An 18,387-nucleotide genomic window follows, 5' to 3' on the forward strand; every position below is an offset into this window, starting at 1 on the left:
CAGAGAAACAGGTAGCGAAGGGTAAAAATACACGTGCTTACTGAATGCGTGAATATTGCTCGGTGTATATTTAAACTAGCCTTTAGATGAAAGCCCAATAAAAAATAATCAACATTATTGAAGAAAAGTATTTATACTTGGGAATATAAGACATGTTACAATAAAAGAAATGAATGAGAAGTAATTTTACTTTATTAACAAGACTTATATCGCCAAAACAGTTCTCATAGGAAATAATTTTCATCCCTTGTATTAAAATTTCACTTTTTTAAAATATAATTACATTATGTATGTTGAGATTTATACCTGGCAACATCTAATCCCTTTTTGCCCATTATGCCGCAAATGTATTTAAAAATGTATTCAAAAACATTTCGAGTTTCTAAAATTCTTTAATTTAATTTTCTTTTCAAAATCTTTTTTTTCTTAAAGTTGTCGTATGGGCTGCAAATTTCAGGAGCTGAAAAGATTAGGAGGAATGTAAGTGTAGGGAATACCGTACAATTCACTTAAAATTGAAAGGGAAACATCAGTGTAGGGAATGCCGTGTAAGTGTGTTCCAGGAAATTTTATTTTATAACCCTTGTTGAACAGCCAATCCAATTTTTTATGTTTACGACTACTAATGCTCAACTCCGTAGTCTTGTAATTTTGAACCCAATCCAGAATACAAGAGAACTCCTGGATCAAGTATTGGGGAAAACTGGACTTCGTGGACTTATTAATGGAACTAACCCGCATTTGCGTTACATGGAGAGGAACCAAGAAGTTCTCCCACGGTTAGCCTGACGGCAAGGGGACTCTAATCCATGATCCATCTACAACCGATAATATTTTACGTCACTGCGAGCTAGATGTGGAAATCGTATTAACCAGCCATCGCTGGGACTCGAACTCGGTTCACCTCATTGGAAGGCGAACTCTCTATCCCGTGAGCCATCGTGGCTCGTGTACCAGATAATGCAATACTTTATTTTATAACCGTCGTTAAACAGTCGACCCAATTTTCGGGTTTACGACTACTAATGTTCAACTCAGTAGTCTTGTAATTTTGAACCCAATCCAGAATACAAGAGAACTCCTGGATCAAGTATTGGGGAAAACTGGACTTCGTGGACTTATTAATGGAACTAACCCGCATTTGCGTTACATGGAGAGGAACCAAGAAGTTCTCCCACGGTTAGCCTGACGGCAAGGGGACTCTAATCCATGATCCATCTACAACCGATAATATTTTACGTCACTGCGAGCTAGATGTGGAAATCGNCTCTAACTAATGATCCGTCTACCACTGAGGATATTTTACGTCAGCACTGTAGTCGGTGCAAGCCGAATGTGGTTTTGTATCAATCAGCCATTGATGGGATTCGAACCCGGTTCTCCTCATTGGAACTCGAAAGCTCTATCCTCTGAGCCATCGTGGTTCCAGGTAATGTGATCATGATTAATGGGATATTTTTTATTACATCAATCAAAAGGCGCAATCATTATTATTAATGAACGGATAAACCGGAATAATAACCCACCAAGAATGCGTGGCATATAACCCAGCTCACAACGGCCCAGTATTCCGTACACCTTTGATTCTTTAAGGTAAGGAGCATTTCCCATATTTTAAGATATTGTTTGTGTAAGGTAAAGGGCAATTGTTCAATACTTAGATTTAGGGAATGCTGCAAGAATACGTTTAGGGAACGCTGCAAAAATACGTTTAGGGAACGCTGAAAGAATACGTTTAGGGAACGCTGCAAGATTAAGGGTATTTGAGAGGGTGAATTGTGGGACTTCTCATCAAAATACAGATGAAAAATGAAATTAGTGTTGAGTAAACATCAGAATTCATAAATTGTTTAACTTGTTATAATAACATTATTTGCATTTTTTTAGCTTAGAATTGTTATTATAGCAGTTATGTTATTAGAGTTTAATTAATTTTTTATAAACGTTGCTTAAATATGACAAAAAAATTTTGTGATGATACCCACTTAAGGATTTTAACGTTGAACGGAGCATTGATTTTTGTATGAATTCGAAATATATGTGTCGTAACTGCTTTCCTAAATACCTTCCAAAAAAGCTGATATATTCAGTAACATAAACGCGCATTTAAATTAAACGTATTATTTAAAAAGCTTAAACTGCTTAATTTTTTGTTTCTTTAACTTATGAATTGTATTATAACGAAGTTTTGAATGCATTTTTTAGTTAATTTGCATAATTGTTATGTTTCCTCCTTTGTTTAGTCATTAAAAGGGTCACTATCAAAATGCAATTAAATTTTGTTTTCTTATCGATAATTTACTAAATACAAATATTTGGTTTAAATTTTAAATATGTTTAAAAGTTTTACGTATGTGTTCTTTTCACCAAAATTATTGTAAAAATTGTTTGTAATATAAATTCAATGGTTATTTATACATGTTTTGAATAACGTACAGTATCATAACAAAATATTAAAACAATCTAAAAAGGACAAAAATATTAATAAATTATTTAATATAATTTTTTTGTAAGGGTGGATCGACAATTTTTTAATTTTCAAAATGGGTGGTTATCTATAAAAAGTTGGGAAACTATGCCTTACACTGATGTTTTTTTAAAGTAAAAGGTCATAGCCCGGTAATCCTTAAATCCATATTAATTCATTTAAGTAGAAAATTCGGCTTTCAAGCCAAAAAGGTTTCATTTGCAAAAGAAATAGAAAAATCTAGTTTCTTAAGAAGGGAACGGACATAGAATTAATTAAAAGCTAGCTGAAAATCGGAGCTAAACTCTGAGTACGACAGAATAATCCCTGGTAATCAAATTATTTAGTAAGCTGTCACCTTACTTTTCTTTTAATGTTGCTTACTTTTTCTTTTGATGTTGAAAATTTTACAGTTTCGTTTCCTTTCAAAATTGTCTATAAACTAGATACACTAATCCATTTTTTATTGGTTTGAAATCAGGTGATGTTAAGCAGGAATTTATCACCTTTTATTTGCTTTTGAAGTAACTTAACTGCACCTGATATAATAGGAATTCGTTTTGTTTATAAAAAACCGATAGCATTGAAGTGCCTGTCATTCAACTCAATAGGTGCTATTGAAGAGTTATTCAATTCTTTATTGACTTCTAAATTTTTTATTTAACTTTAGGTGATAAAATAATTAAACATGTGAAGCCATTGATAAATGTATTCTAATTGTATTTTCAGTGCTTGAACTTATCTCATGAAAAGAATTGAGTTGACAAGGAATGTATGTTTTCTACCGCATGTTTTGTTTTCATATTTTTTCGTTAACGATAAATCTATTACATAAAGTTACAAATTTAACTCTTTGGTACACAGCGAAAAAAAAAGTATGATCAAAACTACCAGAATTTACCGCGATTCTGGCTCTATGGCCAGAATCAAAAAGATCGACCATTTTTATCGAAGCAATTTGATAAAATTAACACTAAAATTTGGTTTTATAAAATTTGGTAACCATTAACCGGTAGCCATAAAAACCATTTATTTGATTAAATTTTCTTTTCAGTTTCGTGTTATTTATTAAATGTGGGGTAATAAGAACTATAATTTTTAAAACGTGAATTTCCGGTAAACCGTTGGCATATGAACAGAAAAATCACCAAATAAATGGTTACCGTATAATAATACCGTATAATTTAGTTTCGCGTGTTATTTTATGTGTTTTTTTCTTTTTTTAGAAATGTTATTATCATTAAATTTTATAACACGGAAACTTTACCAGAATTTTTTTCTCCGAGTATAGTATTTACATAAATTTCCAATTGTCAACTGATTAACTGATTTATTATTTTATACATAATCCTTTGAGGGTATAGTGACCTGAATAATAAAAAGAGATGATACATAAATTATTTATGGACGCAGCTCATGTTGATGGATGTGATATATATTAATTGATATGCTTCATCTCAAGTTGTTTACGTATTTCCAAAAAGGAAATACAGTGTATTAGATATAAGTTTGGATTCACTTTCGAAGGTTTGAGCCAGTGATGAAGAGGTATAATAGGTTTATGTAATGTTTGAGATCAAAATGAGGTTAAATATTAAATAAGGGACCTCTCTACTATTAATAAAAAAATGCCATAAATTGTGCTATCACCGCTATGAAATGAGAAAACTGGAATGAAAGAAATAAAAAATTTGCTGTTAATATCAAAATTATTTCAACATGAAACTTCAGCTAGTTTTTGGAGTTCTGAAATTATCTATTATAAATTTATGCAATATATATATATGTCAGATAAAAGAAAAAAAATTGACGGTGCCACTTTATTTTTAGTAATGTAAAAAGAAATATGAAGAACATTCATAAATTTCCTTTGACCCTTTGCAAGACAGAAAATTTTAGCCGAAAAAAAAATAAGTCAAGAAAAACCAAAAGAGTTGGTCCTCTATACATATCCACAATGAAGCTATTTATTTTTAAAATTTTTTGAATAGAAATGTTTGAATAAAAACTGTGTTGTTTACGAGATAAAAACTCTTGCAATTTTAGTGGTTCATATTATTGTCAAAAATAAGGGGAACAGTTTTTATCTCATCACCCGTGAAAAGGGTTAAAATGGAAATCTCAACCCACTTTTAGAGGTCGGACTCCACTCAAGGTTAAAATTGCATTTCATTTATTGTTACACATGCATATGCAGGCTTGTATGTTTATTATAAAGAAAGCAAGTTGGAAAACAGACAGTAAAAATTCGAGAAATGCATTATAAAAGTACATCCAGAGTTACGGCGGGATTCGAACCCGCTACCTTCACAATATGGATCGTTTGGCAGATCGGTGGTACTGCTCAAACCATGGAGGCTCTCCAAACTTATTAAATATGTTATACAGCTGCTGTGACTCAGGAGGTAGAACATTCGCCTACCATTAAGGCGACCCAGTTTCGAATTCCAGTAGTGGTTGGTTGATACGAATTTCGCTCGAAGCTCGCATCGACCACATTGTAGACTTAAAATATCCGTAGTAGTAGACATGTGGGTTAGGATTACCTTTCCGGCTGAATATCCGTGGGAGATTTTCGTGGTTTTGTTCTTCATGCAACGCAAATACGGGTTAGTTGAATCAAAATATTCTACACTAAGGTTAGTTTGTCCGAATGCTTGATTCAGGAGTTCCATTGTCTTCTGGGTTGGGTTTAAAATTTCAAGGGTACAGAGTTGATAGTCATAAACTCAAAATTGGGTAAAGTATTCAACACCGGTGCAAAACTTAATGCTGCCACTTTACTTACAATAAATAAAAAATGACCAGTAAAATTTGAAAAATTATTAAAAATACACCACTTAAAATGAAACTTAAAGAGAAAGAGAAAGTTTAAATTTATAAAAATTTAATAATTAAATTCAGAAAACTTCAGCGCAAACCCGAGCTAGACTATGAATCCGACTATTTTAATAAAGAGTTCAAGTTGAAAATGTTCCATCTGTACAATGCATAACGTAAAATAAAACAAGTTATATCATTTGGTTAAAAAGCTTTAAAACATAGCATTTATTAGAAAATAGATTTCCTTCTTTTTATCAGATCTTTACCTTATTTGCTTAAGTATCGCTTGTACATTTTATCACAAAGAGACTAAAAATTTATGACTGAAATTTTGAAACAGAAACAAGATAAAACTAAATATGTAATGACAGTAAACAAGAAAATAAATCCAAAATCTGTGCTAATAGTCTAACTTCTAACCTTGAATTTCTTTTGTACTATCTACCGCTTTAAATCACGTAGAATTTTTTGACATTCCTACAATCATATATTTTGATATTTTTGATGGGTGAAAGAGGTGGATTTTAAATATAAAGAAGATGTTTATATCTTGTATTTCTAGAAACTAAAAAATTAAAATAATATAATTCAATGTTAACTAAGAAAGATAAATAAAATGATAACGTATGCTATTAAGTGATCGGAATGAAATTACAAAAAGAAACTTAAAATTTTTCAATTCTATATTTAAGTAGTAACGGGAATTATTTTTGAATATTATTTATACAAAATTACTGTTATCAACCTTTTTTTTTATTCAATTATTCTTTTATCTACAGCACTTATGCTTCTGGTATATGAGAGTTATTGCAATACTTTTTTATTACAGACGAAAATAATAGCCATTGTGTTCAAACTTTGTTGTCCTTTTGTTTGTTTGCTAGAACCCTTGTTTTATTAATATGCCATATCTCCAGAGATGGTTTTAAGTTAAAGCAATATTTATATTTACGTTAACCTATAAAAAAGATTTAATATATATAACTAAAATGCAAATGAATAATATAAAAAGATTAGTCATTCTTTGAAAAAAATTAATACATGTAATAGTTAAAAAATGGAATTTGCCTCCCTTTGGGACATTTCTCCAAACCTTGATGGAACTTATGAATTTTTTCAATTGTTCACAAAAAAAAATACTTCGGCTTCCAGGCAATATATTGTATTTAGATGACATAGTTTGTTTTAAACCTATAAAAGATACTATATATTAGCATAGGATTGTAAAGACGTAGGAGTTCTTGATACAATCACGACTTCCTACGATGCATCTTAAATTTATTTATTTCTATTGTTGTTGATGCACAAAACAAACATGAAAATTAATATAGCACAGTAGCTACCGGCCATCTAAAAAATTTTCTATTTTCCGAAGGAACTAAGATCTGCCCCTTTGCCCTAAACGCCATCTACACCGGACTTCCGCCGATCATATCCTAGACTGTCTTGGTCTTTTCTGGGAAGACATTTACTTTACTCCTCTTTTGGTCTTTGATTTTATTCAGGTCAACGGGTTCATAGATCTGGTCTGACTTTTGTCAGGCCAGAAGAGGATAAGCTACAACAACACAACAATATTACAAACAACACTATCTTATAATCTCTCGACACTTAGTCTCTTCAGAAAAAAAGCTACTTTGCTACGCCATTTAGTGGCCAGTTTCTTGCAGTATACATTCTGTGCAAAATTAAAAGTTTTAAGAAACTTAACTGAATTTAAAACGGGAATGTAATACAGATATGAAGAATATTAATAAGTTGCAAGCTAGCTACCAAGTTGGCTTTGTATTAGGGAACATAGGATATGAAACGGGAGGTTTCATGCAGATACTGCCTGTGTCTCGAACTAGTCAGGCTACAAGACTTCACCGCTTTGCAATTCCACATTGTTTATCACCTGCATAACATCACCCCTTCACGACTCCAAGTTGCTTCCTGCTGCTTTCGATTGCATTTCTCTGACTCCTTTGTATGGAATACTTTCTATGACTTGCCTGTGACAACCAGTCGGTCCTACACACGCATGTCTACATAACCATCACTACCTCACCTTTTTCTGACTTAATGGCAACAAAAGTCAGAATCAGCTATGCTATGTCAAACGCATGGGGAAAATTAGTGGAAAAGTATAGTCATTAATGTCCAATAGGCACAATAATAAACAATTATAAAAAAAAAAACGTTTTCAAATTTATTTTTGTAATAAAGAATGTCGCTGGGGACACTTCTCTATTATGAACTCTTTTTTTCGTGTGTGGTCGTAGTAAGATAATGCCATTAGCGGCATATGATGACACTTCCAGGCATGGGTTTCTTAGCAATTCTATGATGTTCCAATTAGCAATGATGATGTCCCTAACTTCCCTAGAAAATTGCTTCACCTTTTACGTGACACACTTTACATTATATAACGTTTTTAAGGCTGTACATTTCGATTAAAATCGATTAAAAATGTAATTTTAAATAAAATATGAGGCTTTAAGAGCAAAACTAATTTCAGTTTAAAATCCCCAAATTAAGCAAGATCAAGTATTTGTATAAATGCAACAAAAATTGTGTTTCCCATTGTTATTAAAGATATTTGAAGATATTTAAACTTTAATACATTTATTTGAATTTAGGAAAAAACTGCTCAGTCAAAAAATTTTTAATATGCATATTTATTTTCTTAGGTGGCTGACGCCATTTTTTATGAAAGGTAGGAAGGGGAACTTGAAATTAACTGATATCTATGATTGTCCAACTGTTGACGAATCTGATAAAATAAGTGACGTCCTTATAAAGTAAGTAGTTTTTCTCCTTTTTCTAACTATAGACTATATATTTGTTATAATAGGGAATTAAAATTTTTTGTACTTTTGCCTGTGAGCTTTTTACGTTTAAGTCCTAAATTCTATAAGCAAGCTTACGTTTATTTTTATAAAATATTAAAGTCAAATATAGCTTTAATAACTTAAAAAAGAACAGAAGAAATGAATTACGATTGATTCAAACATTTAAATTGTTAAGTACTCTACTATAAATTTATATTCTAATTTCACAAAACTTTCTTTGTTTTTGACGATACCGTTTCCTAGTGCATGCTTCTGGCAAACATTTCGTCAAAGCGCGCCAACATCCCGCCCGGCCTTGCAATGTTCACATGCAAGAACTTAACCTAGAAAATTTAAAAATAAACACAAATATTACATAACTTGACATTATATAAAACATAAACATTATAAAATGTAGAAAACAGAATATATGACATTATATGAAAAATACATTCCTTTATTTAGGTATCAATAGGCAAGAGAGCTATTTTAGAAACAGCTCTTTTAAATACTCCAGCTTTTGTGCGAATTTTCACTACACGCACTTTATTATCTGAACCATAATAAACATAAATTATTCGGCCTTAAATCCAGATATTTAAAGGCAAGAAATCTTCTTTAACAAGTACCATCTGTCCTATCTTTAAATCATTTTTTGTAACCATCCATTTTTATCTAGCTTGCAACGTTTTGAAATAATCTGACTTCCACTTTTCTCATACAAGTTGTACAACTTTTGCAGTTTTCTGTCACCGACTTGGCCGATTATCATTCAGATCAGTTAAATTTGGCACGACAATTAATGTTATAGGCCGACCTATTAGGTAATAACCTGGTGTTAAAACATCAAAATTTTCATTATCACCGCTTAAGAGCCAAAGGGGGCGACTATTAAGAATTAACTATTGTTTCCATCTATTCGTATGAAATTTTCCAACTGCTCTTTTAAGATGTTTTACAGATTTTTAAACCACCTCCCAAAGACCTCCAAAATGGGGCGATTTTGTTGGAATAAAATTCCATTCTATGCCTTCAGAGGTAAAATAATTAGCTAAGCTCTAATCTGGAAAATTAATTAATCTATAAAAGTTTTTTAATTGAGAATTACCCCCAACAAAATTAGTGGCATTATCGGTATAGATTTTGGAGCATTTATCGCTTCTACTCTTAAATCGTTTCAGTGTGGCAATCATCGAATCGGAAGTCAAATCAGACAGCTGTTCAGAATGGTTAACTTTTGTGGAAAAACAAATGAAAATACAAATATATACTATGTTGAGAGTACCTTTACGCTGATGTTTATATTTATAAGCAAAAGAGCCGCACAGGTGACGGAAAATGGGGGTGACATGTTGACTCTTTCACTTGGTAAATTACACATAATTTGAGTGGAAAGGAAGGGCTTATATTTAGAGCATGTTACACATTGATGTAAAGTTTGACGTGCAAGATTACGACCTCCTAAAGGTCAAAATTTTAACCTAACTGCACTTAACAAACCTTGAGGGCCAATATGAAGTAATTTCCTGTGTAAACTATCGAAGTAAATTTTATTTAATTTGAACTTTTTTGGTAAGATTACCTGATGTTTCTGATCAAAAGGTACTGAAGCTTTATCTAACTTTTTTCCAACTCGTATTAAACCGTCCCTATCTACGAAGGGATTTGTACTAGAAATATTGCGCGAAAATTTTTTTTATTTACCAGTTTCTTCTGAGAATGCTTAAACTGGATATTTGCAGAATACATTACCTTGTCAACTGTCAAGCGTCCCAATTTCTTATCCTTATGTCTACAATTGTAAAGAAATCCTCAAATATAGCACAAAATATGATTAATTTTATAATAATTATTTGAGAGTTCTGAAAGTTTATCAATCAGGCTCTGTGAATCATCAGTTAGCAAAACAGTCTCTTCTGTACTCTCGGTTGAGGAAACAGTTTTTGCTTCTCGGAGTTTTGCTTCTTTTTCGCCTTCTGCAAGGAATTCTATCTCAGGAATTGATTGTTCAAAACAAAAGTTTCTCGAAAATCTTATTCCATCAAAACTTCGGCACCTGTCCACCACCTGGAACTATCAACCAGACATTCAGCACTAATTCCACGAGAGAGAATACCTGCAGGATTATTTGTACCTGCACAGTGGTGCCAGGAATTTGTATCTCTCAAAGTGACTATTTCTTTAACTCGATTAGCAACGAATTGTTTCCAACGAGTTGTCTTCCCCTTTATCCAGTAGAGTGCAATTTTAGAGTCAGTCCAATGATATGCAATTGAAGACCTTTTCAGATTCACAATCTTTTTCACTTTAAATGTCAAGCGAGCAGAAACTAGAGCTACCAGCAATTCCAGTCTAGGCATACTCGGCTTTTGAAAGTCAAAAGTCTAGCGATAGGTCCATTTGGTGTGTGAATTTTCAAATATACTGTAACACCGTATGCGTTCTTACTAGCGTCACAAAAACTATGAATTTCGACGATATCCTCCTTCGATAGAGAATTAAGAACTAGTCTAGGTTTCTTAAGATTTTCCAAAAAAGGTATCTCTTCACACCATTTTATCCACTCTTTCTCTATTTTCGGTGGCAAGGATTCATCCCAAGAAGTTTTTTCACTCCGTAGTTCTTGGATCAGACATTTCATTCGTATGGTGAAGCATGAAATTAACCCTCAAGGGTCAAATATTTTCCCTATAGCCTGGAGTATCGAACATTTTGTACTTTTGCTTGAGGATACGAATTTTAAGAGACTTCTAGTATCTACAGAAAAATAATCTCCTCTGGTGTTCCATAAAAGTCCCAACACTTTAGTCTGATTGGAGTGCAGACTGACACTAGCGTTTGAAGGAGGAGTATCTAGTCCCTCATTCTTCCTCTGCTCCATCAAATCAGCATCATTAGTAATCCACTTCCTTGGAGTCATTCCAACAGCTTCTATTATTTTATTTGCATCCCTGGATATTTCTAATGCTTCATCAAAAGTCATTGCTACCGGATATATATGTAGTCCTCGTAAAGATTTCTATCTAGAAGTTGAATGATAACAGGAAGATCACTTTCATATATTTTGATATGGTGCCTGATAGTAGCAGCTAGTAAAAATGAACTTGATTTGACTCCAAAATTATTTTTTTTGGATCTTTGGAAACACTTGGTTCATCATTGCTCCAAAAGAATCTTGCTGCGTCTTTGTGTACCTCAGCAAGACCTATTTAAAGGAAGGCCTACTTCACACCAGAGCAGAAAGCGGTTCGGTCAAGTCCAAATTCAATAAGTACATCTAAAAGATTGGGGTTTAAATTTTGTCCTGGCCACAAACAGTCATTGAGGTCATTGACGTCATGCGCCGCAGCGTCAAACACAACTCCTAACGATGTTCTTTAACTTTTTTTTCAACGGCCATGTGGGATAAATAAAATACAGGTCTTTCACATTCATTCTGTATACTATCAGGTTTGACTATTTCTATAGTGCCTTGACTTAGATACTCCTGTGTAATTTCACGGTATCTATTATAGAGATCCGGGTCATAATTAAGTCTTTTCCATAAACTTCGGAAATGTTGTTTCGCTAAAGAATAATTATCAGCAAGTTCATTACAGTCTTTTCTAAATGGAAGTTGTACTATGTAACGACCGTCTTTGAAATTCAACAGTTTCATTAAATATTCCCATGGCCTGATCTTTCTCTTGTAAAATTGTATCGTCCTTCATCCCAAGCCCCTCCAAATTAAAAAAACAGTCGAAATGGATATAGTTAATTTCCAATTAATGTTTTGGGTCGATCCGTTTAAACCCGAAACCTGTGTTTTAATTTTATCCTTTTTAATCCCTAATAAATCGCTCATATGTTTCGTTAGTACGCATATATTAGAAGCTGAGTCAATAATCGAGTTTATTTTTATTCTCCTACCATCTACACATGTAATAAATATTTCAGCCGTTGAGAGCAAAACGTATTTTTTGTTTTGTCTAGATGTGGTTTAAAACCGAAGCATTGAAATTCGGATTGTAGTAGAGGAATTACTAGTAGATTATAAGGAAGTGACAGGTGATCAACTTTACTTTGAGACAGCAAACGATTAATATTCATAGAACTCGAAGACGAGATATTTGACTAACTTTCTTTCGAGTTTAATTTTGAGCAAAATAGCTTTGAATGTTTCAAAGAGCAAGGACACCGATATGGGGCTTAGTGTGATTGGGCTTCTGCATGATTTTTTTTCCGGACATATTTTGCATAATTTATTAACACGAATTATGTATCTTTATTCTTTCTTCAATGTCAAGACTTAAAAATAATGTGCAGCGAAAAATAGGGTGCATACCTTGCTTAGAAAGAAAGCAATTCTTATTTTTATTCTCGTTTTCAGACGCTAAAAGAGTTTTAGGTTTAGAAGGAAACATTTGGTACTTTTTTATTTTTGTTTCGGAAGCATCGAAAGATGGAATTTCTTTTGTTTTTTGTAGCAGTTCAAAGTTTTTATGTGATTCTTTATAGAGTTCTTTTAACATTATAGTTTGTTAAAATATATCAAATAGAGCATCTTGATTATATTTCAACACCTTTAGAGTCCTTAAATTTTTATTTAAACAATCAATCAAGGTACAAATTTCTACAGCATTTTCTTTTTCAATTTTCTTAAAATTCAAAATGGATTGAATGTGTATATCTACGACTAATCTTTTACTGTCATATCTTGAAATTAATGCTTCATATAAAGAAGTAAATGTATCGAAAGTAGAAGCAAATTCTTTCACTTCTTTAGCAAGACAAGAGTTTAAATAATACACTTTCTGTGCTTCACTGAGTTGATTGTTAGAAGTAGTAATTAATCAAATCAATCGTCAAATTGATTTTTAAAACTGGAAAAATGTTCATATATTCCAGTAAATATAGGAAGAATATCAGAAGGACATTTAGTTACAGTTTCTAAGTTATCATTTAATTTATTCTCTGTCTTGTTATTAGGATCTGAGTTCGGTAGTTTATTAGAATTTATTAATTGTAAAATTCCTACCTCTAAATTATCCAAACGATCATCACACTGATTCAAATCAGAATCGGTGGCGGCAATATCACCAACTTGGATGTCCAAGTGGTAGTGTGTTTGTCGTAATGCATCACCTAATGTATCACTATAACTTCTATTTCTTAAAGACTTCTAAGTTTACGTTTAACTCTAAGATATCAAATTCACGCTGGTCATCAGGTTGTAAAAAGTTCTCTAAACGAGTAATTTTTCCTTTGAATGCAGTTCGAGATCTATTCGTGAGGTCGATAGCTTTAGGAAGAGCCATTGTTCTTGGCTCAAGCTCCGATGCTCGAAGGAGCCAGATGTTCAGAAATTAAATAGACGGACCAGTGTTTAAAAAAAGAGATGAATTAATTTTTATTTATTTTCATCTTAATTATCGCTAAAAGAGCGAATTCAGTTTTGTTTTTCATTAGACGTAGCTGTCGGTACAGCAGCCTGTCATTATAAAGAATTTATGTTAATCATGATAGAAAATCTCATTTATAAATAAATATGATTGAACAGTGCAAAAATTATAATTTTTTTTGACATTAGACATTATTTGAAAGAAACTGTATAACTTAATTAAAATTTTTATTATATTCGATTTTATTAGTCACTATGAATTTTTGTGATAATTTTATGCGCTTTAAGTTTTTGTATTATTCATTATCCACTATTTTTTTTAAATCTTACTATTTGACTAATTGCTTTCTATTTCATTTTTTTTATAGAGAATGGGAAAAGGAACTTAAAAAACAAAAGGAAGGAAAGAAGCCGAGTCTTTTTAAAGCAACTATAAGAAGTTTTGGTCTGTTTTATTGTCTTAACGGCATTTATACTCTTATTGAAGTAAGTAAGCGGAATTTTAATTTTTGTAAGTCATTAATTTTTTTCAGAACATCAAAATACATTAAAGCAATGAGTGCGCATTCATTAGAAAGTACCATGCTAAAATTTTCAGGCTAGAAAAATATCGCGTGTTCATCTTGTGTTCAAAATACTAATGAGATATTATATTTAGATTTTATATTTTCACGATTCATACACCATTCGTTAGATTTTGAAGGTAAGATTCACAGAACTGATTTAAAAAAAAGAACCAAATAAAAAATAGTTAAAATATTTTTTTTTACAAATGAAAACTAAAGAACTTAAACAATTGAAAAGGTGCATTACAAGTCTAGTTAAATTTCACATACATTCCGCATGATAAATTATATATGTTTTGACACAATCAATACACTCTCAGAAATAAAACTATCGATTTTGATGATTCAGTAATCTTTGAGTCGTATTTCGTTAGTTTTGAGAATTATTTTATCACGAAATCACCTGATTAGTGACGAAATGCGAACTCTCAAATGTATGACGAAAATGTTTCGTCAACTCGGAACCTCATCACAGTGCATTGTGGGAGATTGCGGGACTGGAATGAAGACAAGACGATCGAAATTACAATGACGAAATAAGCCCAACGGTTCTATCGTGGTCAAGGAGTTGGCATTACACCAAGAAGATGTCGGCTTTAAATCCCACTGCTGCCATTGATGTAATATTTCTTTCTATTATGTCTGTCCGTATGTCGTTGCGGCGAGATATTCAACAGTATAGTGCCCTCGGAAAAATAATCAAAATTACCACTATGTCATGAAGTACTACGAGTGCCACATAAAGTTTTTCTTTCTTTTTTCCATTTGGAAAAAAAATTAAAATGGCGAAAAGTTTTTTTATGTGTGGAAGTGACTATATTCGTCATTTTGACGAAATGTTCACTCATACACCAGGAAACGGTTTCGTTCAAAACGAAGAAAATTTCGTCAAATTTTCGTCAATTATAATTTTTTTCTTCTGATTAATTAACCTTTTTGTGAACAATTAAAATGATAATGTTAGTCTCCTTTTTCCGTGTTCTGCCGTTCTTGAACTTTCAAGAGCCTATAATCCTCATAAAATTGGCGGAATCAATTTTTGAGAATTTTTTTTTTGTAAACTATTAGCAGGATAATGCTGTTCTTCCGTTAGTTAATTTTGCTTCGGTGTTTCCGAGTTCATTTGCTTATAAATTAAAATTTATGTGAACAATTAGTAGGATAATTATGTTTTTCTATTAATTGCCTTCGCTTGTTTGCAAATAAACCCTTTTTTGTACACAATTAGCAGGTTAACGCAGCTCTTCTGTTATTTATCTTTAACGCTGTGGTTGAGTTCATTTGATTGTCAGGCTTTTCTCTTAGAAATTACCATTTCTGTTTGGTTGGTTTAGTTCTTTTTTTTCAATGCACAAAAAAGTATAAGACTTTTTATTATTATTTTTTACTTATTAATTTAGTGATTTGTTTTGTTCACGCAAATGATGGAATTATTTAAAGAGTTCAAAGCTAATAAATATTTTTGTTAACTATTAGCAGAATAATGTTGTTCTCCTGTTAAATTAAATCTGAAATGTAGCTTTCCAGTTAATTTGATAAATAATTAATATTTTTGAGAACAATTAGCAGGATAACTCTGTTAATTGTCTTTACCGTTGTGGTTGTTAAGTTCATTTGTTGATAAGCAGACTTTTCTCTTAAACTACCATTTGAATTTGATTAGCGTATTTCTTTTTTTTAATGCACGACAGAGTAATAAGACTTCTTATTCTTATTTTTTACTTATTAATTTAGTAATTTGTTTTGTTTACATGAGAAAGCATATCAAAATCATTTCAGCAAAAATTGAAACCGTGTTTGTTTTTAATTCAATGCACAAGGGAGAAAATATTAATCTTTTGTTATCTAAGGTAATGACACAATGTTAAGAGGTTTTAACAGAATTAAAATAAATTCGGTTATTTAAGATGGCATGACATGGTTTGTTTGTTTACATAGACTTATAAACTTGTCTACCATATGTTGATGAGCATAACTCAAAAAGTTTTTTTTATGTTTCGTCAAGGTTTGCTTTGCTTGTTTCGTTTATATCAATATGAAATTAATCCCTTACATAATATAAAGTTAGGCTTTCAAGCTGACTGCGTTTTCAAAGAAACCCTAATCCGGATCATGACTTAGCGCTTCGCTGAATCTATCCTTGTCTTTTTGGACTGTTTTGAGAACAATTTCAACGATTCTAAGCGTCCGTATATGCTTATCACGTTTACGGTTGCCAATTCTATACATTTTTTAGTATTTACTTTTTATCCGTGTGACCTTCTGACCATTGGATAAGATTAAATAAAACTTTCCATTCTAAATCCTGAGATCGTAGTATACTAAAATTTAATATATTAAAATTAAAATTGAGTGTCCACAATGCAAAAAATTATAAATAAACGAGTTATTTTACTGTTCCAAATAAAGCAAAATTTTATAAAAAGAAAATTTGAATTAAAAATAGTCGTTTGCAGTTCTAAAAGTTAGTTTTGGAGTCAATTGTTTTTATTGGTGTGATATGTTTTTTAAACAATTCTATCTAAATTTGTAAGTAAGACGTACGTGCTCGGGGGAGGGGGTTGAAATTTATTATATTCAAATTATAATTAATTGAGTGTTCAAGATGCAAAAAAATTATGCACAAAAGAATTATTTTACTGTTCCAAACAAAGAAAAAATTTATAAAAAAAAATTTGCATTGAAAATAATCGTTTTCAATTCTAAAAGTTAGTTTTAGAGACAATTGTTTTTATTGGTGTTTATTTTAAATGTTTTATTATCATGTTTTATTATTACGATATGTTTTTTTTCAAATAATTCTATCTAAATATGTAAATAAGATGCAAAAGATGTAAATATGTGCTTAAATATCTCTCTATACTCGGCTTATATATCTAGATTGAAGAGAAAGTAGTTCAGGCGGAGTAAAGTTTTAATATATAAAATTAAAAAGTATTAAAAGCTATTACTTTTCAACTATTTGAAATAACATCAGATACATGTTTTAACTGCTAGAAGTTTTATCAATAAGAAATAGAATAGAACACTTACGTACTTATGCAGGTGTACAATAAATTGTAATACATAAATATCAAAATGAGTTTAGTTCGATATTATGGTTACATGTATTTTGAACTAAAATCTTAAAAAAATTTCAAATATACGATGAGATAGAACTAAATATATTGTTCAATGTTCATTTTTTTTTAAAAAATTTTTAAACATTTTTAGTTAAAGTATAATAAGAGGAATAAATTTTCTCATAGACCTTAGATTTCAGATAAAAACACATTTAACATTATATAAATTCTACGTACGAAGTTATAAAGAATTCTATAAATCAATGATATTTGATGATATTTGCTGATTATCACCAAGTTAGATACCTTGATCTAATAACTTTAATAAATGCATCATACTTCTAAAGATCAATTAGCAATTTTTAATAATAAGATATTTTTGCTAAAGGTAATTTTCCCCTCTCCTGTTCTCCGAAAAGGAAGAGGGTACTTATCTATTTTAAATTGCACGTCATTTAAAAAGTGAAAATCTGCAAGCAGAGCAAAAATATATATCGTCATTTGTACAGAAGGCATTAAAAAAAAGCACTGTCTTAAAAGTATTCTTTAGCTAGCATATTTGTGTGTTATTTTTCCCCTCCCCTGTTTTCCGAAAAGGAAGAGGGTACTTATTTTATTTAAATTGCACGTCATTTAAAAAGTGAAAATCAGCAAGTACTGCAAAAATATGTATCGTTATTTGAACAGATTGCATTAAAAAAAAAGAAAAGAATACTTTTAAGACAGTGTTTTTTAAATGCAATCTGTACAAATAACGATATATATTTTTTCTGTACTGTCTTAAAAGTATTCTTTAGTTAACATATTTGTTTGTTTTTTTACCCCTCCCCTGTTCTGTGAAAAGGAAGAGGGTACTTATTTTTTCAAATTGCGCGTCATTTAAAAAGTGAAAATCAGCAAGTACAGTAAAAATATATATCGTTATTTGTACAGATTGCATTTAAAAAAAATAAAAGAATACTTTTAAAATATATATCGTCATTTGTACAGAAGGCATTAAAAAAACACTGTCTTAAAAGTATTCTTGTGTTAGCATATGTGTATGTAATTTTCTCCTCCCCTGTTCTGTGAAAAGGAAGAGGGTACTTATTTTTTCAAATTGCACGTCATTTAAAAAGTGAAAATCAGCAAGCAGAGTAAAAATATATATCGTCATTTGTACCGAAGGCATTAAAAAAACACTGTCTTAAAAGTATTCTTTAGTTAGCATATTTGTGTGTTATTTTTCTCCTCCCCTGTTCTCCGAAAAGGAAGAGGGCAGTTATTTTTTTTAAAA

At 31.1% G+C, this 18,387-nt stretch overlaps 1 protein-coding gene across 2 annotated transcripts in view; it reads left to right on the forward strand.

Moving 5' to 3' along the window:
- LOC107437293 (ATP-binding cassette sub-family C member 4-like) overlaps positions 1-18,387 on the forward strand; it is a 77,802-nt gene that overhangs the window by 13,215 nt on the left and 46,200 nt on the right. For both annotated transcript variants that reach the window (XM_016049232.3, XM_043038980.2), the window contains exons 2-3: positions 7,963-8,073; positions 13,852-13,969. In XM_016049232.3, coding sequence (XP_015904718.2) covers positions 7,963-8,073; positions 13,852-13,969 — 229 coding nt within the window. The remainder of the gene's footprint in view (positions 1-7,962; positions 8,074-13,851; positions 13,970-18,387) is intronic.

Source organism: Parasteatoda tepidariorum, chromosome 2, assembly GCF_043381705.1.
Source record: "Parasteatoda tepidariorum isolate YZ-2023 chromosome 2, CAS_Ptep_4.0, whole genome shotgun sequence".
NCBI lineage: Eukaryota > Metazoa > Arthropoda > Arachnida > Araneae > Theridiidae > Parasteatoda > Parasteatoda tepidariorum.